This window comes from Loxodonta africana, chromosome 22 (genome assembly GCF_030014295.1).
Source record: "Loxodonta africana isolate mLoxAfr1 chromosome 22, mLoxAfr1.hap2, whole genome shotgun sequence".
NCBI lineage: Eukaryota > Metazoa > Chordata > Mammalia > Proboscidea > Elephantidae > Loxodonta > Loxodonta africana.
The window spans coordinates 65,110,829-65,134,714 of record NC_087363.1 but is presented as its reverse complement, the minus strand read 5'-3'; the positions used below and the strand labels follow the sequence as shown (position 1 = coordinate 65,134,714).

Genomic DNA, 23,886 nt, shown 5'->3' with positions numbered 1-23,886 from the left:
ATTTTATGTTGAGAGGATTAGGGTGGGATTGTAACACCACCCTTACCCAGGTCACCTCCCTGTTCCAGTGTAAAGGGAGTTTCCCTGGGATGTGGCCTGCACCACCTTTTATCTCTCAAGAGATAAAAGGAAAGGGAAGCAAGCAGAGAGTTGGGGACCTCATACCACCAAGCAGCACCGGGAGCAGTGCATGTCCTTTGGACCTGGGGTCCCTGCACCTGATAAGCTCCTAGACCAAGGGAAGATTGAGGACGAGGACCTTCCTCCAGAGCCGATAGAGACAGAAAGCCTTCCCCTGGAGCTGACGCCTTGAATTTGGACTTTTACCCTACTTTACTGTGAGGAAATAAATTTCTCTTTGTTGAAGCCAACCACTTGTGGTATTTCTGTTATGGCAGCACTGGATGACTGAGACAAGGGATGTGACTAGTGGGGAAGAGCAGCCAGTCAGAACCAGCCTGGATGGGAAATGGTTGGAGGGCTCCAAGTAGGGAATGACGTGACAGACTCAGGTTGTAAACGATGACTTTGGATTGTGTGATCCCACTTCTATGAAATATCTAGAATAGGCAAATGCACAGAGACCAGAGTTTATTAATCATTACCAGGGGCTGAGGGGAGGGGGCAATGGGGAGTTACCACTCAAGGGGCACTGATGTTTGGGGTGCTGGAAACTTCTGGACATAGATAGCGGTGATGGTAGTGCCACATGGTGAATGAGATTAATGTCACTCAATGGCACATTTAAAAGTGGTTAAAATGGTAAATTTTTTGTTATATATTTTTATATAAAACATTTTAAAGGTTAAGAAAAAGATCACTTTGGCTGCTGAATGGTTGGGAGCGGGCAGGGTGTGGAGATACAGAATCAGAGACCAGTTAGGAGGCTACTGCGGTAGTCCAGGCAAGAGATGAGGTCATGGTAGGCGAGATGTGAGGTACCAGTTGGAGGATTGATGGGACTTGCTGGTGGAGCGGATCTAGGGGGCTGAGCGAAAGAATACCCCAGGGTGACCCCGGTTTTTGGCTTGAGCAACTGAACAGTGGGGACGCTCGTTATGAAGATGGAGAAGAGGAGAAAGGTTGGGGAGGAGGTGGGTAAGAAAGTCTATTTTGGACATGTTAAATTTGAGGTTCCTACCGGTCATCTCAAAGAGGCTGTGTCTAAAGGTCATTTGGTTATGTGAGTCTGGAGTTTGGGATGGAAATGGGGGTCCTTGGCCTAGGGAAGATATCTAAAGCTGTGTTCTAACAGAGTCCTGCCTCCTAGGAGGTGACTTTCCTGAAAGTCCTGTGTCTGACTCTTAATGACACTTCCATGTCCTCCCATCCAGAGCATTCATTCTGAGCCCCAGGTTGTAGGTACTGGATGTATGGCTGTCAATGGCACACCTTCCTGCCCCTGCCAATTTGTAATCTAGTCAGAGAAACCAGTGTGTGGACAGCTAGTTAGAGTGCAAGACCCAATGAAATGAATGCAAAATAAACATGGCAACGGAGGTGAGGGCAAGAAGAGGTAGGCCGTGATCCAGGAAGACCTCACAGAGGAGGTGCCTCTGCTTCAAGTGGTAGGAAGGTAGAGTGGTGAGAAGGGGTGGTCAGTCCTTATCTGGAGAGGGTTGTATCCTCATGGAAACTTTTTAAGTGGGGAGGGGTGGAAGGTCTTGTGGAATAGTCAATACTAGGGGTCTACTGCCTATGACTTCAGCCACGTCCCCTGAGTGGGGTTAGACATCCAGACACTCTTGCAAACCAGGGAGCTTCCTCCCCAGCCTCCTAGCCGTTAGTTCTGCGGGCCCAGAGCCTCTCCCCGATAATTGCTTTCGGTAATGTGTTTGCTCCAAACCAATTTCACGCCTCCGTGAGGACTCCCCTCTGCGCTGGATGCGCGGACCTCCCCACCACCAAGATACTGGCAAATAAGGCGTACACATATACAGCAAGTGTTCAACGCAACAGACACACAGGACTCAAGTACCTGGACACACAAGCATACATGTCCCTGTGCACATGCACACTGGACTTTAGGACAAGCATGTACAATCCCCGCCAACCAGAGCACTCACAGTAAAGTGCCCAGGAGCGCCAGGAGCCCTCGCCCTGGGACCCTTACCTAGTCCTACTCCTTCGCCCCTCAGTCACACCAGGGGGCGCTACAGAACCCTGCACCGCGCTCCCGGTGGCTGCGGTTGCGCACCATTGCCACCAGAGGGCGCGCGCGGACAAGGCCCGACACCGCCCGCCGCGAGCCGCCTCTCTAGCCCGTAGCCGAGTGGGAGGTAGCGCTCCGGGGTTTTGGCCTCAGGGTACTCCGCTCCTCCGGGACGTCCGCGGTGCTGGCCTCCACTGCACGAGGGGGAGTCCAGACGGTGGAGTCCGGGACATGGGCACGGCCTGAGAGCGTAGATCCCGAATGTGATCCCCCTGTCCGGCCTTCTCCCCGCCGGTGGGGCCTCGAGAGCGGGCCGGTCAGAGCGGGGGCGACTAGAGGGGCGCTTTAGACAATGGGGTGAGGCGTTTGCCCGCTGTGAGCCTCCTCAGCCTTCAGGGGGAGAACCAGAGCTTTGTCTCCTGGTAAAGGAAGAACCGAAGGAGCCCTGGTGACGCAGCGGTTAAAGCGCTCGGCTGCGGACCGAAAGGCGAAAGGTCGGCGATTTGAAAAGATGACAGCCTTGGAAACCTTGTGGGGCGGTTCAGCTCTGCCCTGTAGGGTCGCTATAGGGTCTAATGGACTCGACGGCAATGGGTAAAGAAAGAGGCCAGCCTCGTTCAGATGTAATCGCTACGGTTTCTGTCCTTGGTACTGATAGGAGAGTAGGAAGCCGATTCTGGAGCGCCGATTGAGGAAGGTGAATTTCCCTCTTGGCCACTCTTCTTTGTCCGTTAGGGACGGTGAGGGCTCCTTTTGAAAGGTGTTTTCTCCTGTTCACTGGATCCTCGCATCACCTTCCTGACTAGGCAGAGTAGACAGGAATAGCCACTATGTTGCCTCAAGTCCGTGCTCCCTGAAAGGAACCCAGAAGGGAAAGAGGCTTCCCAGGTTAGCTACTGAATGCCAAGGGCTGTGCAGAAGTCACACTTTATGGCCCCGGCTGGCAAGGGCGTGTGTAGCAACAGGCTGAGGTTGTAAACAGATTATAAAATACAGTATCTGACAAACACCCACCACATCAGGTCAACACAAAGTTGCAGAGGTCTCACTGGTGGCCCCTGGGACCTTTTGGCACAAAGCTTTATGCCTGTGCTCTCTGAGCCAGCCTGGGGAGAACATCCCCTGGTACCAAGCATTATTCTGGGCAAGGAGCTGTTGGCTTGAGCAGGAAACATAAATCTCCCAGATCCGAAGGTCTGTAACCTTGAGTCCTTGATGATGACTGTTGTCACTTTGTCCCACTAGACAGTGACGGGCTTATTAAAGTCCTTTACTGGGGGGAGAGGGGCCTGGTAGGAGGGAGATGCTTTTGAGGTTTTGGAATTTTGTACTATATTATTTTATTGCCTACACAAAAACGAATGCAATTAAACTTTTAAAAAATGCCCTTTCCATCACGCCTTATTTGTTGGTGCCGTAACTGCTCATACAGCTTTCGTTTCAGTTATTGTAGCCTAACGTTCCTTCAGTAATGTATCAAGTCACCACAGACACCCTTTTAATTCAATACTGAAGTCATTCCTAAGGTTCCTGGACAGGCCTATAAAATAAACAATAACACACATAGTCAACCATGTATACAAGACCAAATGGGCACAGCAGCCCAGGGGGCAAGGACGAGAAGGCAGGAGGGGACAGGAAAGCTGGATGAATGGAAATGGGGACCCCAAGGTTGAGAAGAGGAGAGTGTTGGTGTGTCGTGGGGTTGGCAACTAATGTCACAAAACAATATGTGTATTAATTGTTTAATGAGAAACTAATTTTCTCTGTAAACTTTCACCTAGAGCACAATTTAAAAAAATTATCAAGTCAATAAGCCTCTATTGTGTAGCCAACCCTTGATCTCTCAGTTTTTAAGAACACTGTCTTCCATACTGGTATGGTGAGGTGCTTGGGTAATTTAACAAAAGGATTGTTCTGAGGACTATCTTTAGGCAAGATGTATCCTAGTGCTTCAGTGATGAGTTGGGGTTCCCAGACTTAAGCACCCCTTCTTTCTCCATGGCAACATCTTCCCACCAGGCCGCTCTCTCAGAGGTTTCACTGACGGTAACGTAGAGCCATGGTAGATCAGGACGTCTTGAAGTGGGAGTCTGTTCTCCCCTTACTTCCCTGATGAGCTGTCAATGGAGGCACACCCTCACCCTCAGCCCCACTCTGGTGAGTGTCTCTCTGGGTGCTGACGTTCATCTTAGCGGTGCTCAATCCTGACATGGGCTGTCACTGAGGTGTTCCCTCCTGACCTGTTCTGTCTGGGCTCTGGCACTTGGGGACTCTTCAGCCTTAGCTTTTCCTCCTCACCTGAACCACACAGTATCTCCACAGACTCTTTCCAACCTCCTCTGGCTTTGGTGGTCTTCTTTGTAATCAGGTTGATAGCCCTGGCCCACCTGAGCAGCAGTCTCCTAGGGACTGGATGAGGACCCTAGCTTTCCCTGGCAGGCATGCCCTGGTCCTGAAGCTTCAACACTCTTCTTTCACTGGCCATGCCTCTGAGATCCTGCCTGTGTTAAGTTTCTCCCTTGCCCACAGACCTGAGGCTCCTATCAAGCCCATATTGCCCTGACTTTTGCCTCTGATTTCAACTCTGCTGCTGGGAATCAAGAGGAGGGGGAGGGCAAAAGGCGCCACCGTTTCTGCGTCTGGAAATGGGGGAGGTGAGCAGAGTCATCCGCAATTAGCGGGTAATTAGCGCCGCTGACCCTGTGGCTCATCAGCGCTCGGGGGCCAGCCCCCAGCAATCAGCCAGGGCAGGTCGAGAGTGTCAGGCCCGGGAGTGAATAGGGCTCATCAGCAGCGCGGGAGCCGGGCGCCAATCAGGGACGTTAATGGCAGAAGAGAGAGAGGGCACAGAGCGAGCGAGGGAGGGAGACAGGGAGAGACAGACAGACAAGAGACACGGATAAAGGCGAGAAATGAGGGAAAAAAAGACAGTCTGAGCTAGGGAAAGAGAAAGGAAAGAGCTCGTCAGATAGGGCGGAAGGGGGCAGGAGGGAGGCCAGGAAAGGCAGGAAGGAGGCAATGCAGGGGAAGGTGAGGGTCCGCCGAGCACACGGTATAGTGTGGGCACCCGAGGAAGTCGTCCCCAGAAGCGACTAGGGAGTAAGGGCAGTGAGCGGGGAGGAGAGAACGAGGGCCGAGGGCATCGCCTATGCCAAGAGATAGGGACCCAGGGAGATGTGAAGGGGGAGGGGAAGGAATAACAGGGGACAAACAGCCCTCACCGACGTCGCCCTCAGCCGCGCCCCCTTCAGTCTCCCCGCGCCCCTTACTCGGCCCTGGGTCCCACACAGCACCTCCGCTCCAGGGGGTGGGGCGGCAGGACGTTGCCACCCGGTCCGACGGACCAGGGGAGGTGGGGGGGGGGTGCTCCGTGGCTGTCGGCCCTCAGCCGGCTGCGCCCGCACCCCTGCCGGCGTCCGCATCTCTGCCGGCGTTCCGCGCCCCTGCCAGTGCCTGCACCCCTGCCCGCATCCCACCCGCGCTCCCGCCGCTTCCCGCGCCCCTGCCCGCTCCCCAGGCCCGCGCTCCTGTCCCTTCCCGCGCCCCGCGCCCCTGCCCGCTCCCCAGGCCCGCGCTCCTGTCCCTTCCCGCGCCCCGCGCCCCTGCCCGCTCCCCAGGCCCGCGCTCCTGTCCCTTCCCGCGCCCCGAGCCGGCCGGCCGGGCGAACTGGCAGCGTCCCCGGCGCGGACCCGCCCCCGCGGCCGCCGCAAACTTTCACAAAGCGGCGCTGTCCGGCCTCATCAATCTCTATTACTAACCGTCGGGTGGCCGCGAGCGGCGGCGGGCGGGGGTCCGGCGGGCGGGCGGGCGGGGCGGGGCGGCGCCGCGAGGAAGCCGAGCGTAATTTGAGGAAGATGGATGAGTGCGGAGGGCGACACCCCCGGCCCGCCCGCCGCCCGCCCCGCCCTCCTCCGGCCCGAGCCGCCGAGCGCGCCGCCACAGCGTCCCCGCACCGGGCGCCATGCAGACGCCCGCGGGCCGCGCCGGGGGCCCGGGCGCCGCCTTCTCCATCGACGCCCTGATCGGGCCGCCGCCGCCGCGCGCCGCGCGCGTGCTCTACGCCGGCTACCCCCTGCTCGTGCCCTACCGGCCGCTCGTGCTGCCGCCCGCGCCGCTGCCCGCCGGCCTCCCGCCGCTCGGGCCGCTCGCGCCCTTCGCCGGCCGCCTGCCCGGCGCCTTCTGCGCGGGCCTGGGCCCCGCCGTGCCCTCCATGGTGGCGCTCACGGCCGCGCTGCCCGGCTTCGCCGAGCCGCCCGACGCCTTCTACGGGCCCCCGGAGCTGGCCCCCGCCGCTGCCGCCGCCCGGCCTCCGCCCGAGCCCGGTGCCCGGCGCCCCGAGGGTGGCCCGCGCCCCGACGAGCTGGGCCCGGCGCGGGACAAGGGGGCCGAGCCGCCGCCGCCGCCGCACTTCTCCGAGACTTTCCCAAGTCTGCCGGGTAAGTGCCCGAGCGCCGGCCGGAGCCCGCCTCCGACCCCCGAGCCCAGCTTTCGGGGCCTCGCCGAGGAACCCCGGCTCACTTCCGACTGACGCCCCCACCCCGCAGCCCCCCGCCTGGCACCCCGCGTCTCCTTCTAGAGCCCCCTTCGTTTCTCTGCTCAGCCGAGAGTAGGAAGCCTCACGGGTGGGACCCTTGCGGATGGCAGCAGGACTCCAGGACCAGGGGGCCGCCAGCCGGGACGGCTCTGGACTGTCAGTTCAGTAGGACAGGCAGCCCTGGCTTCAGAGGGCAGAGTGCATTGACCCCTGACGCCCGGGGCGGGATGCCTGGGCTCTGTGGATACAGGGGCAAAGGGAGGTCTCATCGCCTCGGGAACTGGTAGGTCTAGAGCCCAGGCTTGGAGAACTGGGTGAGGATCCGAGGAAACATGAAGCTGGCAGGGGGCTGGAGCCCACTGGCCCTAAGCTGTCTGTGAGGCCAGGAGAAAGGCTAAGGGCGGGTCGGGTCGGGCCGGGCCGGGCGTGGCCCAGAGTCCTAGGTTTGAGAATCCAGATAGGATTCTGGAAGCGGGAAAATACAGCTAAAAGGCCCTGCAGGTGCCCTGGACCCTCCAGGGGAGGGTGCCCTCAAGGTATAAGCAGGGTGTACTGCACTAGCCCTGTTTATACTGATGCACTTATAGCCCTCCTATCCCCCTTGTTGGCCCTTAACCCCCAGAAGCCCAGGAGTTTTCACCTGCCCCGGGGCAGATCCAGGTGTTCTGAGACGGAAAGCTTACAGAGCTGGTGGGCCACCTGCGAGTGTGGGGCTCTGAAGCTTCAACTTCTTTAGCCTCAGGGTGAATCCTCTGCTGAACCGTTTATCACATCCAGCTTAGCAGGTGGAAGGGACCTCAGGAGCCTGAGGGTGGCTCTGGCAGAGACAAGAAGGAGATCCAAGAGTCCTTTTTGTCCTTTGTCAGGAGAGGGCAATTCCTGAGGTTTCTCTTAGGTTTCTGGGTCCTTCCTGAAATTGTCCAAATTGCTAATCACTCCTTCTGACCCCGAGGGCTGCCACAGGGCCTGCCTTCCTCTTTAGCCTCAGGCATTTGGGCTTTTGGAGTCAGCTGTCCTCTGCTTGTTTGTACCTGGTTGGACCAGGAGGATCCAGTGACTGACGTCAAAGCAGCACCTCTCAAAGAGGATGAAAGGAAATGATAGAGAGGCAGCAGGTGGGAGGAAGAGGCCGGGGCATAGGGGGTGGGTGAGGGGGTGGGAGGTGGGGGAAGTGGGGTGACCAGCAAGATGATCTTGTGAAGAAAAGGCCAGTGGGATTTTTGCAATTGGATGTTCCGAAGGGGGAAGAGAGAGCAAGGCAAGTCACCAGAGTGATGGTTCTGGAAGCCATGGGCCTAGCAGAGCTGGAGGAGCAGCCACCCTGGGAAGGGAGGGATGAGCTGAAGGGTGACAGGGAGGGGAGCTGAGGGGTGGCAAGCAACTTGCCCCACCCCTCAGGGCCACTTGGCTCTTAATTGACCCCCTATATGGAGGTTCCTTTGTGAAGCAGATAGAATATTGACTGTAAAATTGGACATAGAGAGAGAGAGGAGTTAACAGAAGAGAAATATTGAGGAAGGAAGGACTGAAGAAAGGACAGAGGAACAAGCTGTGGATGGGAGTATTCGAGAGAAGGCTGTCCCTGGAAAGAGACTCATACAAGGGGTTTCGCTGCTGGGTTCTCTGGACCAGATGTGTGTGTGGGAAGATTTCTGTCTTGAGAGGTCTGGGGGGAGCTAAATAAAAATTCTAGGGAACAGGGAGAAGTTTCAACCCTAGGAGTACTTCAAAGGTTTTCAATACTGGGAGTGATGGAACCTGGAATTTATCTACATGAAGGAAAGATCTCTGTGTGGAAGTGCTGGAAACAAAAAAGAGAACCAAGTTGTTCTTGGGGTAAAGGCAAGGCATTTCTCTGCTAAGAGTGATGGGAAGGAGCACTTGTAGAGGCGGCACCTTGAAAGCATGCTGAGGGAAGGCCCTGCCTCACTCTGGGCACGGGACAAACAAGGGTTACAGTGGGCTGCTGGCAGGGCAGTAGTGAGGACGGATTTCAGCAGAAACGTACCAGAGTGGGAGGCTTCACCCGTGGTGGTGGCTCCTCACTGCTTTCAGCACAAACTCTGCCGGCCCTGCCACGCCAAGCCACTCACGTCCACCTTCCCAGGCCTGAGTTTTTCCTGACATAGCTGAGGAAAGAAAATACAATTCCAGAAATGTTAGGCAGAAGATCAATCTGGGGAGTGATGACGCGTGGCCCGTGCTGTAAATGGCTGGAAAACGAACTCTGTTTTGGGAATTGTCTTAGAATGTTTGGAATGAAATCAGAGAATTCTTGGCTGAGAATAATCAGATGGCAATCTCAATGTTAGAAGAGTCTGGAGGGAGAATGCTGTCTTTAAAGATGACAGAGGAGGAATTGCTGTCCTAGTTCAAATGGGTGACGTTTGTCTGAAATTATTATTAGTGTATGTTTCGTGTTTTACAATTTCCCAGCCCTTTTAAATGAAATTAATGTGAAATAGGCCAGCTTGGAGAAGGGTGAAGTTCTTTTCCTTGAGAATTATAGAGACTTAAAAAAAAATTATTTTGCTGAGAATTAAGACACATAACACTCTCTCTACTAGAATCGATGAAGAAAAAACCCAGAACTTTATTGTGGGTTTGGTTGCAGAAGTAGAAGCTGTATCAGCAGGCAAAAAGAGACCCCATGTACAGAATCAGGCAGTAGAGAAGGCATTAAGAAGAGTAGATGGAAAAGAATTCTTGGTTTGGAGCTTGGAGAGAGTAATGGAAAGAGTTGAGTCTTCCCAGTCTCTTCTAGGAATGACAGAAGAGGAGAGATTTTTGAACCAGTAGGGAAGATTTAAAAGTACTAATCAACAGACAAGCCCAGGCCAGTGCTGCCTAGTAGAAATACAGTGCAAGCCATATATGTAACCAAAAAAAAATTTTAGTAGCCAATTAAAAAGGTCCAAAGAAACAGGTAAAATTAATTTTAATGATATAATTAACTTAATATGTCCAAAGTATTATTTCAACATTAATCTATATAAAAAGTTATTAATGAGATTTTTATATTCTCCTTTCATGCTAAGTCTTTGGAATCCAGTATTTTACACTTTTTGTACATCTCAATTCAGACTGGCCACATTTCAAGTGGTCTATAGCTTCATGTGGCTAGTGGCAACCGTAGTCAAGATTACAGACCTAGAGAGTTGCAAGGACAGAGTCATGTAAAATTGTTGGGGGAAAAGAGCTTTGAATCTCAGTTGACTGACCTAATATCATTTCTAGTGCTTCTTTTTTCATCTCCTAGTTTGTTGCATAGTACCTGGGGTCTTAAAAGCTTGCAAGTAGCCATCCAAGGCACAGCAATTGGTTTCTACTCACCTGGTGGGACAGAGAAAGGAAGAGTCAGGAATAGGAGGAGAAAATGGAATGCATGGTTATTTGTCCCTATGAACAACTCCCTCCTTTGCCATGAGACCAGAAGGACTGGATGGTGCCCGGCTACCATTACTGAACATTTTCATCAAAGATTCTATAGAAGACTCTAATCAAAAGGGGAAAACGCAAAACAGAATTTCGAATTCTCATAGAATCTAGACTTTCTGGAGCCATGAAGGTTGAATGAACTCCCAAAACTATTGCCCTGAGATAACTTTTAAACCTTAAACCAAAAATATCCCCTGAAGTCTTCTTTAAACCAAACAATAGTTCAGCTAAATTAGTAAAGAATGTCTGCCTTGAGCATTGTGCTCTTTTAAAGAGCTATCTGTACAGGATCAAACTGACAAAAGCAACTCTAAAGGTTAGATAGGAAGCTTAGGGGGCAGTGAGTTTATGTTAATGGGGAGAAACAATTCAGAAAAGGAGGGTGAGAATGGTTGCACAACTCGAAGAATGTAATCAATGTTGAATTGTATGTGTAGAAATATTTGAATTGGTGTACATTTTGCTGTGTATATTTTCGACAACAACAAAATAAATTATTAAAGAAAAAAAAAGAACTTTGAATTGGAGAGGACAGGGAAGTCCTCAATGTGTTAGCTATAATTGAGATAAGAGACCAGTAAACTCTAAATGACAGGTAAATGCCATTCTGGGATGGCAGAGATAATTCTATTATGTGGTGCAAATCTGTATCACAGAGATGACAGGTGAAGAGGATGCTGTATACTGGGGGAATGATGAGACGAACTGCCCATTGAAGAAATGCAGAAGAAAACATTAAATTGGGGGTGCCTGGAGCAATGATTTCATTCAGAGAGGAAAGCGTAGGATTGCCTGAAAACAAACGCTTAAGAAGTAAGGGATGGTAGATGCTACATGGATAGTTGTTCGGCAGATGATAAAAAGATGAATGATTGATGTGAGAGAGAATGCCGGTGTTGGGTATGATGAAATAAAGAACACATTTGTAGTTGGGGTGATAAAGAAGATAAGAGAATATGATGGGACAAACCTGGGAGATACCACTGTAGTGAATATTACTTTTTAAAAAATACGTGGAAAAAGATTTGGTAATTTCTGAATTGAGATTGGCAGTAAAAATGGAAGTTATGCAAGGAGACCAGGGACACTTCCTAGGAGCATGATATTTGAGTGTAATTGCTCTATGCTAAGCCCCTGATTGTAGCCAGAGAACATTTTAGATGGCCATCCATTAATTTCTGAATAAGTATCCATATGACTGTCAAGATATGATGATATTTACTTATGATGGAAAAACAGGAAATGATTCTGTGACATGGAATCAAGAGACTATAGTTGATGAAAACAGGAGGGAGAGTTTTCCTGGAAGCAACGGGAACCCGGAGTATGTTTTCCTAGGACTTTTGGGGAAGAGCATATAGGGAGAGCAACTGTTCCATTGACGTTTGCAGATGGGCTCACTCCACATTAACTTGGTGCAGTTGAAGGAACATTTATGTAGGAGGCATGGCACGTGGTTCAAGCCTCAGCTTTACCACCTGTAAGCTGTGGCAGGTTCAACTCAGAGGACAGTCCCTGTGCCTCTCTTATGGGCTAAGTATGTTCAACACACTTTGGGAGACTGAGTGCCACATAACTTCTCATCTATGATTACATCAAAAATTCATTTAAAAAATATTTGAAAACTGTATTTTAATAAAACTGGCTTCTGACGTAATTTATGCATTTTATTTGATGCACCTAAAAGCACTGTTCTGAAATGAGTCCATAGGCTTCATCAGCCCAACAGAGGGGTCCGTGGTGCAAAAAGGGTTAAGAGCCCCTGGTTGAGGACAATTTTTTTGGGAGGGTTGGAAGGGGACACTGAGATGCCCTGTGCCATAGCGAAGGAGCACTGGGAGGGCTGGATGAGAGAAAGCTTCCTGCAGGGGCACGTGCAGATATGGAGCTAGACATGACCAAAGGTTGGGAGAAGAGTGATCAAGGAGTACATCCTTAGAGGGACGGGCATGAGTAGTCTGTACTGGTAATAATGGGAAAGAGGCGACATTTTAGTGGGGAAGGAGGAGGAATGTAGTGTTATGAGGAAAATGCTTTGCATCAAGAGGAATATCACAATAGGAAGTTACAGGCAAGAATTTTGCCTAGGAGGTAATGGGGGAAAAGAGTTCTTTGCAGTGAAATGGTGTGGACTTAGGAAATAGAAATGAAAGATGTAACGGCATAGCCGTAGAAAGAGAGGGAGACTGGAGGAGCAGTGATGGGAAGAGAGTTTGGTGTGAGAGAACTATTCTCAGGAATAGGGAAGCTGTTCCAGGAGGGGAGGAGTGCACTTGGTCTCGGGAAGCGATGTGTAGCCTCTCCATGATGGTGATGAGGATGAAAGGGGGTTTGTGTTAGGAGTGATGGAGAAGAGGTTTGGGTTTTGTATTGGAAATATGGCCATGCTGTGAAAAAGCTGTCAGCTTAGAGTCGTGTGGAAGAAATATGTGCTAGGACGGACTGGGAGAGAGGGGCTAGGGAAAAGAGATACTTGGCTTTGGGATGATAGAAGAGTGGCCTGTGTGGTTGAAGTGGATGCCATCAGAAGAGACAGCAGGGTGTGCAGGGAGTTGTGAGCTGACATTGTCACTGCTGTCACGCGAGAGGAAGGGAGAGCATTCAAGCAGTGATGTGAATACCTGTATTGGAATGCTTCTAGTAGGGGCTACAGCAACTAAGGAGACGAGGGCTACGAGGAGAGTGTGCTATGGGAGAATGAAGACTGGGAGAGCAGGAGAGCACTTTGACCTGGGAGTAATGGGAGACAGCCTTCTTGACTGAGTTGTGGAGGAGATGGAAGTCCACGTTGGGTGCGCTGGGCAGAGGTGATGTAGAGATGTACTGGAAGGAGTGGGGAAGATGGGCTGGTCCTGGGAGGGAAGGGAGGAGATGCTTCGTGCTGGAGTGGATGGTGAGGATCCCATAAACTACGCTTAGATACTGGGAGTGTGTAGCTGAGTGATCGTGGCCAAATCACGCCTCTCTGAGTCTTAGCTTCTCATCAGTAAACTTAGGAGTTTGAGATAGTGATCTCTAAGGTTGCTATCAGCTCTACAAGTCTGTTTTTATCACAGCGACCCTATAAGTCGGAATTGACTAGACGGCAGTGGGTGGGTGGGTGGGAGAGTTGTGGAATGAGGTGATAGGCCAGCTTTCCTTAGAGTCCTATGATCATTGTCACTTCTAGACAGCACTGTACTTGATCAGAGCTCTTTGGGTTGCAAGTGACAGTAGCTCAACTCTAAATGAAGCTGAAATGGAGATTTGTTGATTCATGTAATGGCGAAGTACGGGAGTAGAGCCAGAGCTGCAAACGGTGTTGTCAGGTCCGTCTCTCTCTATGTCTTAGCCTCATTCTATCCCAAGACAGCTGCCTCCACGTAGTGAGAGTCAAGGGAGAGCCCAGTAAACAGCACCGGTTCAGCGGTAGAATTCTTGCCCTCCTTGTGGGAGACCCAGCTGAACTCTGCCCAGCGCAGCTCATGTGCAGCCGCCATCCGTCTGTCAGTGGAGGCTTGCGTGCTGCTGTGACGCAGAACAGGTTTCTTTGGAGCTTCCAGACTAAGACATACTCAGAAGAAAGGCCTAGCGATCTACTTCCAAAAATCAGGCAATGAAAACCACAACGGTTCAAGCCCCAACTGATCATGGGGACTGGGCAGCATTTTGCTGTATTGTACATGGAGTCACCATGAGTCGGGGGCCAGGTCAAAGGGCAGCTAATAAGAACAAGGGGTGGGCCCAGCCTTAATAGTTCTAAATGCTCGTATCCCAGGTTAGGGCTCCAGTGGATTCTCAAGTATTTAAAATCCTCTGGAAGGACAGGATTATGGGATTAACCAGAAAGGGAGGGTGTTGTGATTAGTAGGTCTTGGCCTCATGCCTAAGTGTGATCATGAATGTGGAGAGCAGTAGAGGGGTGCAGTTTCCTCAGGAGGGGGCTCTTACTGAACAAAAACAAACCCAGACATCTACCTCAGCCAGTGAGAAAAAGGAGAAGAAACAAAACCGAACCCGTTGCCATCGAGTCAATTCCTACTCATGACCACCCTATAGGACAGAGGAGAGCTGCCCCATAGAGTTTCCAAGGAGCACCTGGTGGATTCGAACAGCAGACCTTTTGGTTAGCAGCTGTAGCTCTTTACCACTGCGTCAAAGAAAAGAAGGAGCCTCCAAATTCCTTTCAGTATCAGGGAAGGAAGCCTTCCCCACTGGTGAGACAACTAGCATAGGAGTGACAGAAGAGATCCTGAAAGTTGAGCTCTGGAGATAGTTCTGTGATGAGGAAGGTGAAGAGAGATGAAGATGGGGGAGACATTTCTGTTCCCCAGTGGTGCTGCCTCTTTGCTATGATTCCCTTACAAGATAGAGCGCTACTGAGGAGTGAAGGAGACCACTGTAAACTAGAAGCTAGAGAAAACTGGTATTAAAACAAAACTTTTTCCATGGTTTAGCAGTATTGTTTTTAAAATGAGAAAATATGGTTCTAAATAAAAACACTGACTGATATGATTACATCATATAAACAAATGATAGGGAATATGGGAGAAAGTTCTGGTGGGAATTTTGTTTGGGGGACTGGTGGGAGAGATGGCCTGATAAAGAACCAAGGTGAAGTTTGGAGGGTGAGGCCTTTCCTGGGGGAACTACAAGAGTCTTCTCTGAGGATGTGAGGGGAGATGAGTGATTAGGAGAGAGCTCTCTACTGGTGAGTGAAAGCAATGAGGCCTAAATTTGTATTTGATAAGAAGGTTATTTATCTAATGAGACATGTTGGGAGGGAACCTTTACTTCAAGTGGGAGGGGTGGAGAAGATATTTTGCTGGAGCGTTTGGGAAGAGCATTGACTGGGGGCTTAGGAGACCAAGCTTCTGGATCTGCCTCTGTCCCTAATTGTGTGACTTAGGAGAACCATTCGACTTTTCTGAAACTCAGTTTTTTTTCACCTGAAAATAAGGTTACTAGTACTACTATTACTGATAGTAGACCTGCCTACTTGAGTGAGTTGCTTGAAGATTAAATAAGATCATCAATGTGAAGGTGGTTGCAAACTTAAACGTCTTCCGAACCCTGTTTTATGTTGAAAGGAACTTCCATGAACTTTGCAGCTTGCCCTGACAACAGAAGGGGCTCTGGTCTAGCAGTGAGAGAGAGGGAATTCTTTGTGGATTTGAGGTGAAGAATGCTGAAGAGTAATGGGACACATGGAGAGAGAGAGAACATGAAGATGGATTGCCCTTATTGCACCTGAAATGGTGGGAATGAGCACTCCCATAACAAGAGCGTGGAGTTAATGGGGATGAGTGAGAAACGGAAAGTGAACTGGATGCTACAAATGATGGGAGCAAGGACTACCTCTGGAAAGCCGAGAAATAGTTCTTTACTGAGCTCGATGGTGAAATGAGGACCTTGAAATGGGAGTGGTGGCATATTGTAGCCATTTTTTGAGGGGTGATCTGGATTTCCTCCCCCACCCAAACTGGTACTGGATTAAGGGGGAAGAACAGTTGAACTGGGTCAGGAGGAGCCTTTGCTGAGAGTATTTGAAGGGAAGTTTTAGGGTAGTTGTTTTGAAGTAGAAACCCTAGTGTTGTAGTGGTTAAGATCTACAGGGCTGCTAACTAAAAGGTTGGCAGTTCAAATCCACCAGGTGCTCCTTCGAAACCCTGTAGGGTAGTTCTACTCTGTGCTATAGGGTCACTATGAGTTGGAATTGACTAGGTGGCAGTGGGTTTGGTTTGGTGTTGGGTTTTTGAAGTAGAGGGAGAAGTCAGAACTGCGTGTAATGGGGTAGGGAAAGGACTTCTTTTCTATGATTAATAAAGACTACTTATTTTGTACCACTTAATGGCTTTTTTATGATCTATATAAGGGCAGGAAACCCTGGTGGCATAGTGGGTAAGTGCTACGGCTGCTAACCAAGAGGTTGGCAGTTCATATCCGCCGGGCGCTCCTTGGACACTCTATGGGGCAGTTCTACTCTGTCCTATAGGGTCGCTCGACGGCAGTGGGTTTGCTTTTTCATATACGGGCAGAAGCTACAATAACTGGATAAATGAGGGGCCTCGCAGGGCTACCACGAATTCTTGTAGATGGGAGTCTGAAGTGGTTCCCCTTCCCCTCAACACAGTCCCTCATCTTGGTGGCTGTAGCTTCGGACTTCCCCTGTGGATGGCGCTGGGCTGGGCGGGGTTGTTTACCCCTCCTATTGCCGAACACTGACCATGGGTTCTTTGGCCCTGGATTTCCTCCCCAGCTTGACCTGACCCATTCCCAAGATGGGGTTTCTCTGGGCCTCTTGGGCTGGTTCCCTGTCTCTGTTCCCCCAGTGTAGCCAGATAGGAAGGTCACATGAAGGTCATGTGAACCCTCTGGAGGGTCACTAATATACCTGGTATGCACTCTGCAAGGACTCAGGTACTTTGATGCATGTTTCAAACCTGTGACTTCTAGTTCTCAGGACAGTAGCGCCCACTAGGAAGGCTGCATGCTCTTCAGGTGTTTCCTAACACCCAACCTGACCACGTTCATCCCCTCCTCCGCCCCCTCACAGAGACCACACACTTCCTCCACAGGCTCTAGGCTCCCCACAGAGACCCACGGGTCCCCTCCTCCACCCCCTCACAGAGACCACACACTTCCTCCACAGGCTCTAGGCTCCCCACAGAGACCCACGGGTCCCCTCCTCCGCCCCCTCACAGAGACCACACACTTCCTCCACAGGCTCTAGGCTCCCCACAGAGACCCACGGGAAACTCGGCATGCTCTTCTTATCACCAGTGAGGTCATTTTCCTGCACAAAGGATAGAACCTTTCTACCTGTTCAGCCTACCTACCTAGCACAGCCAAATGGTTTCCATTTTTAAATTTTCATTTTTATTTTGCTGAAACTATTCTCATCAGAATCATATTTTCCATGTAAAATTTTCAATGGAGTTTTGTTTTATTGGTCATGATTTTTTTGTTCCTATCAACCAACTATAATGTTTGCAGTTGGAAATTTACTTTTATGGACATTATATCTACCAAGTCCAATGATTCTAAATCACATTTTACAGATAGAAATTTTATCAAAAAGATTCCCTTCTTCTATCAATTTTTAGTCACTAACAAATTTTTCTATGTGCAATTTTTGTTTTATTTTGGTTATTTTTACTATAAATAAATTTTAAAAACCCAAACCCACTGCTGTCAAGCTGATTACAACTCCTAGCGACCCTATAGAACAGAGTAGAACTACTCCATAGAGTTTCCAAAGAGCACCTGGTGGATTTGAACTGCTGACCTTTTTGATTAGCAGCTGTAGCACTTATCCACTACACCACCAGGGTTTCCTTACCATAAACAGTCATTATAAATAGGATAAAATAGTTGGCAAGTATTTCCTAGCTAATTTGTGTGGGGGAAAAAAAGGTAAGCAATTCACCTCAGCTATTTCAGGATTGCCGTATTGTAAAAGATTGAGAAAAATCCAGTTTTTCTATATATTTTTTCATCACTTTGGGGTCTTGTGTTCCAAAGTCCCCTTCTGCTGCAAAGCCAAGAGCAAACGGGAGAGCCAAAATGGCTTGCTTTGCTCCAAACTCATCACTATTTGGGGGAAAGACATAGGGGTGTTAACTTCTCTCCAGCCCGGTCGCTTTTGGCCCTACCTCCTCTCCCTGCTCCAGGCCTCACGGGCTGGCCCGAGGCTGAGGTGGTAGCTGTCCTTGGTGCCTCTCTGTTGCTTTCTTCTTCTGTTGCCCGGCCCCTATCTCTTTCCAGGAGCTGCTCAACAGAGTCCCAATGTCATGACTATAAAAGCTAAGAGAAGAAACTCTTGCTCCTGCCACTCAGCACCCCTCGGGATCAGGGGCTGGGAGAGGCTGTGGAACTGCTGGGGGGCAGGGCTCTAGCAGCGGCAAGGGGCTGCTCTGTGGGCGTGATATAATCGGTGGACCCCACGTCGGGACAGGATAGATGACGTGATCTCAAGAGGGCCCCTAGATTGCGGAACCTGGGAGGTGTGTTTCAATCACCATCACGTTAGATTTATTGGACACCCCCTGGGTGCTTAGATCTGTAATAAATGATTTCAGCCTTCAAGCCCTGAAACCAGTTTCTGCCTTTTTAGCAGCTGTTCAGAGCATCGCTAATACTGGGCTGAGTTTTTACGGGCTTTTGTTATTCTGCCATCATTTACTACAAAAACGATGGGTTTTAGATGAAAGTTAGAAGATTTAATAATGATGAGGGGACGGCCTCTCACTTCTTTTAGGATAAAAATCCTACAGGTTTCCACAGCAGGTCGGCTCCTCTCGGTAAGGGTGAGACCAGAGGGCATCCTGCAAACAGGGAGGGTAGGACTCAGGGAGAGAATACCTGTGGTCGGGCACCAGAGCCGGGGTGCGGCAGGCCCAGGGGAGTCTTAGGAGAGGCTTGGGAAAGGAAGGGATAGACAGACGGCACGCGCACTTGGGAATAGTCTCATTTAGTCAATAAATATTGAGTGCCTACTCTGTGTAGGCACTTTTCTAGATGCCGAAGATACAGCAGTCCATAAAACCATATTAAAACTCCCTACCCTCACGGAAGCACAGTGGTTAAAGCACTTGGCTGCTAACCAAAATGTCGGCTGCTCAAACCCACCAGCCGTTCCTCAGGAGAAAGATGTGGCCGTCTGCTTCTGAAAAGATTTACAGCCTTGGAAACACAACGAGGGTAGTTGTACTCTGTCCTGTAGGGTCTCTATGAGTTGAAATCGACTAGATGGCAACAGGTTTCATCCTCACAGAAGTGATTCAGTGGTAGTATTTTTGCTTTCCATGTGGGAGACTGGGGTTCGATTCCCGGCCAACGCACCTCATGTATAGCCAACCACCCATCGTCAGTGGAGGTTTGCGTGTTGCCGTGATGGACAGGCTTCAGTAGTTTTCAGATTAACAGACTAGGAAGAAAGGCGTGGTAATCTAATTCTGAAAATCAGCCTAGGAAAACCCTATAGATCCCAGGTGTCTGATCCCATTGTGCATGGGGCTGCTGACTCGAAAGCAGCCAACGACAACCCTCGCAGAGCCTATGTTCTGACAGGAAGAGGCAGCCAGTAAAGCGAAGGATAAAGCTGGTGACGTGTACTAAAGCAGAGAAGTGGAGCGCACTGGGGGTCTCACTGAGAGAGACCTGGAGCCGCCAGTAGGGAATGTGCCAGTGCAAAAACCTTGGCAAGGAGTATTCCAAACAGGGAAGAACATGCTGAAGGGAAGAATACACTGGCTTCTGCAGACGTCAGTAAACGAGGTGTGAGCTAAGGTTGACTTGGGGGCGGTGAGCAGAGGTCAGATTCTGGATTATTCTGAAGGCAGCAGTAACGGGGTATGCTGCCGGGTTGGACATAGATTGTGAAAGGGTTTGACCAACAGGGAGGCTGGAGCGGCCTTAAGTGCGCTGGGGAAGATGTGGTGGGCGGGAGAAGAGCTGGTTTGGGGGCAAAGACCAGGAGCTCAGTTCGGGACATGTTAGAGCTGCGTTCTGTGGAAGTGGAAAGCCGTGTGGGGGAACCACGGGTCTGAGTCTCGCAGAAAACAAAATGGGTTTGGCTAGGGAAGCGCTAAGGGAGAAAGCACGGGCGATTGGGGAGCTGATTAGGAGGGGTTCATTGTAGACAGTCTATTTATCTACAGTCGATGAAGCTGGGTGTTAGCAGAGCTTGGACAAGCTTTTGAAGAGAGCACAAAGGCCCAGGGGCTGGCGGAGAGACATGAATGGGAGTAGCATGAGCAGGCTGGGTGAGGCTATCGGGGGCCTGCCACATGGGCTTTGAGAGGTTAGATAAAGAGTGGAGCGATACAGGAAGAGAAGGGGAGTGTAAACAGCCTCGGGATGGGCGGGAGCTGACTGAGATGGAGCAGGGAAGCTGGACGTGGGCTGGGAGTTCTGGCTTCTAAGGGAAATATAAGTGAGGCTCTGGAGGAAAGGCACAGGTGTGGCCTGCACCAGGGGAGGGAAGGGACAGCTCTGGGAGTTGCTGGGCTGCTACTGGAGCCCGAGCGTTTCTGTTGGCCTGTAGGCGGAGCTGAGTATCAGGAGTCAGGTGAGTTCTGACTACCGAAGGGTGTTCCATCCACACTCACACTCTCCTATGATACATTTCGCCATTCATGGACCTATTTTTTCTCTGAGTTGTACTCTCCACCCAAGTGTGCATATGCATGCGTGTACACGGGAGCTGACAGGCCTAGGTGGACCACTTCCACAGATGTCTCCTTACACGGGGAGCTGTAAGGGGCTGTCTTGTGTGTGCTTTCCCACGGGCTGGCTGTCTTTCACGGCTCATTGGTCCTTTGGCCAGAAAACCAGGGAGTCACTGAAACTCAAATACTGAAAACATCTGTAATGCATTATTTGCAGTTCTGACACAGATTTCAGTGGACAAGAAGATTGAAACTAACGGTTGAATCAAAATTTTGAATGATGTGTGGATTATATGCCTTTGTTTATAAATAATCATCTACTAAATTAGTTAATACTTTTCATCCACCATTTCCCTCCCTTTTCCCATATGCCCTCAGTCTCCCAGGTGACACCGAGCTCTGAGCCTCAGGATTCTCAACTGGAGCCCAAAGCAGCTATTTGTACTGCCCAGGCTACCTGGGCAGGAGAAGTGGGTGCATGGGAAAAGAGATATCATTTTAAAATAAGGGATGAAGATAAGGATTGGAAAGGGATCCAAGGGCTAAGTAGTTGGAGGACGACACTGGCCACCATTCCGGCCTGGGTGTTAAGGAGAAGCAGAATGGGGTGGTGAGTAAACTCTCCAGACTCCGGGCCCCCTGACGGCATTTCTTGGACCTGGATATGGTGGGAGGGGGTGGAGTGAAGGTGGGGGATCAGATGGCCCTGAGGCTCCCTCTGGAATGAGGCTCTAGACCTGGTGGAGAGGGAGAAGAGTGACGATTGTTTGTGGAAGACAGAACAGAATAGAGAAGGCTCCTAGGAGACCCACAAAAGCCTGCAGGCTGATGGCTCCTCCTTGCCTCCGTCACCCTGGCCCACACCAGAGCCAGGCTTCCTGGCTGGGTCTGCAGGGTGTGGTGAGAACAGCCAGGCCCACAGTCTCAGGACTGAAGAAAGCAGGGAGGGGGTAGGGAGACTGAGTCCAGGGGGGTTTTCCTCTGATACACATTGGTTGCTTCCCCATTTTGCCATAGTGAAATCTATGCTGTGTTTCTTCCCACCTCTTTGTCTCCCCTGAACCTCTTCCCACCCCCTGGATGGGCCACCCTCTGGTCCCCCGTTCGTCCAGCAGCAGAGGGGAAGGTGTACAGCTCAGACGAGGAGAAGCCAGGGGTCCCGGCGGGCGACCTGGTGGGCAGCGAGCAGGAGGAAGAGGGCTCGGGTGCCGACAGCGAGGACGACAGCTTCCTGGACAGCACAGCGGGTGGCCCTGGGACGCTCCTGGGACCAAAACCGAAGCTAAAAGAGGGCCTGGGGACTGGAGCTGAGGAGGGCGCGCCAGTGGCCACAGGGGCGACGGCGCCCGGGGGCAAGAGCCGGCGGCGTCGCACAGCCTTCACCAGCGAGCAGCTCCTGGAACTGGAGAAGGAGTTTCACTGCAAGAAATACCTGTCGCTGACCGAGCGCTCGCAGATCGCTCATGCCCTCAAGCTCAGTGAGGTGCAGGTCAAGATCTGGTTCCAGAATCGGCGCGCCAAGTGGAAGCGCATCAAAGCCGGCAACATCAGCAGCCGCTCCGGGGAGCCCGTGCGGAACCCCAAGATTGTGGTGCCCATCCCCGTGCATGTCAACAGGTTCGCTGTGCGCAGCCAGCACCAGCAGATGGAGCAGGGGGCCCGACCCTGACACCCACGCTGGGATGGTGTGGCTGGGCCTGCTCCTGGAGGGGCTCCCGGGACCAGGACCCTCTGATCAGCTGAGGGCTGAAGGGGCTTAGGCTTCGATTGCTGCTGAGCTGTTGGGACAGAGATGGACCACAGGGAGGGGAGGGATCAGACATGGCGGCCCACAAAGCTCCTGCTGATGCCCTGAAGTAGCCTTGGACAGGGTGGGGGAACCCCAGGGTGATGCCCAGCCAAGCTGATGCCAGCTCCTTATTTATTTTGTGTAAAGTTTGTATATACCGAGCGCTGTTTGTCTGCACTCTGGGAGGGACTGGGAAGTTGTTTCCTCAATCTCTGCCATCCTGTCCCTTGGGGGTCAGTGCCATCTTGCCCCTCAAAAGCACCAGGACATGCAAAGAAAGAAGCTGCCACAGGACTCCTGAGAAACTCTAATCCTCACATCCTTACCCACGTAAACTACCTCCATTGCCGCCCCTTGTCCACACCCCCTCCTGTCCACTGTGGCCCTTGAAGCCTCACCCTCCCCTCCCACCTCAGCAGCCATGCCTCCCTGTGGGTGGGCAGGGGCTCCACTCCCTGTGTTTTGCCAGGGGAAAGCAGGTACCCGGCTCCGTAAGCTGGGCTCCAACCAGGCCTGTGTAACTTGAAGGAGGCTGGCAGAGCTGGGGCAGGACGAGGCTTGTCCATGTCCACCTGTGAGCTCACTAATAAATTATTTTCCATGTAAAGGAAAAAACCACTGGGTGAATTTCTGCTGCCTGCTGATATGCCAACGGAAGGGCCTGGGGACAGCAGGCACGTTTCCAGCTCCCTGTTCTGCCGGCATGACTTCTCCTGTCAAGCCGCTTAGGAAGGCTGGTACACCAAAAAGTAGACAAGAGGTTGAGAGGGGCCACTGCAAAGTGAATGGACGGTTCCAGGAGGGTTTGTATTGTGGGGAGCTCTGGGGCCGGAACTGTGACAGGCACGTTAAACAACAGTATTAGTGGACAAAGTGAATGCAGGGTTGGAGGCTCCAGGGGCATTTGCAAGCAGCAGCACATTGTAGGGGGAAGCAAGGCCACTCACCATCCCGCTGCCTTCATAGGAGGGCCCCGTGCTGTGCAAACCCTGTGTGGGGCTGGCTGGGGAGCAGGCTGCAGGTACACCTGCACAGAAACTGGGAGAGAGGATGATTATGGAAGCCAGGGGAGCTGGCATCATGGCCACTGGCGTGTACTGATTCAGGAGGGGGTGAGGATAGAGAACAGAGCCAGTGAGAAGACAGACAGGCTCTGAATGACCAGAGAGGGGTGAGGATAGAGAACAGAGCCAGTGAGAAGACAGGTAGGCTCTCAATGAGTCTGGCAAATTCAGGAAGTGAATAAAGGTGTTAAAAGACAAGGGGGGAAGGGGACCTGGCCACCCTTCTCACCTTCCTTAGAGGGCAAATCCTGGCTACTCCTGGTTCCTCAGGCACTTATGGACCACTTCATGGAGACTGGGAGTGCCTTTCCTTGGCAGCTCATGTTTCCTGGCTGGTTTTCACCACCAAACAAAAGCACCTTGGAGCAGAGACTGAGGGCTGACGATGGTATCGAAGTCTCCAGCCAGGACACATGGACCCAGGCAAGTCTGCTCTACCCTTTGGTCAAATTTAAGTAGGAAACGTAGTCCAGACCCACCATTCCTGATTGAGATCAAGGTTAGGTCTGTCTGGCCCCTTAGACTCAGCCTACAAAGGGAACTTCCAAGGTTTACTTCTTGGAAGCTAAGCCAAGCAGAAGCTGAAGATCCCATGAACCATTGTCATCTTGGCATATGAAATCCATCTACACATAGGTCTAGGCTGCAGCAGAGGGTCTCTGGCTGCGCTGCCTATGGAGGGTGGATGAGAGCCTGGGCAGGAAGGCCGCAGGGTTAACAGCTGGAACCAGGGCCCCATCTGGACTTTTCTTTTG

General features: G+C 51.4%; 1 protein-coding gene across 1 annotated transcript; it reads left to right on the top strand.

Moving 5' to 3' along the window:
• Positions 1-6,116: 6,116 nt before the first annotated feature.
• GBX1 (gastrulation brain homeobox 1) lies at positions 6,117-21,947 on the top strand. Its single transcript, XM_064274260.1, has 2 exons — positions 6,117-6,591; positions 21,394-21,947. The coding sequence occupies exons 1-2, from the start codon at positions 6,117-6,119 to the stop codon at positions 21,945-21,947; spliced, it is 1,029 nt and encodes a 342-aa protein (XP_064130330.1).
• The last annotated feature ends 1,939 nt before the right edge of the window (positions 21,948-23,886 follow it).

Bases quoted from the DNA above. Each gene is read 5' to 3' on its own strand.
- GBX1 (XM_064274260.1), top strand. From the start codon at position 6,117: ATGCAGACGCCCGCGGGCCGCGCCGGGGGCCCGGGCGCCGCCTTCTCC. The intron at 6,592-21,393 runs GTAAGTGCCCGA...TTCGTCCAGCAG, and splicing joins GACTTTCCCAAGTCTGCCGG to CAGAGGGGAAGGTGTACAGC.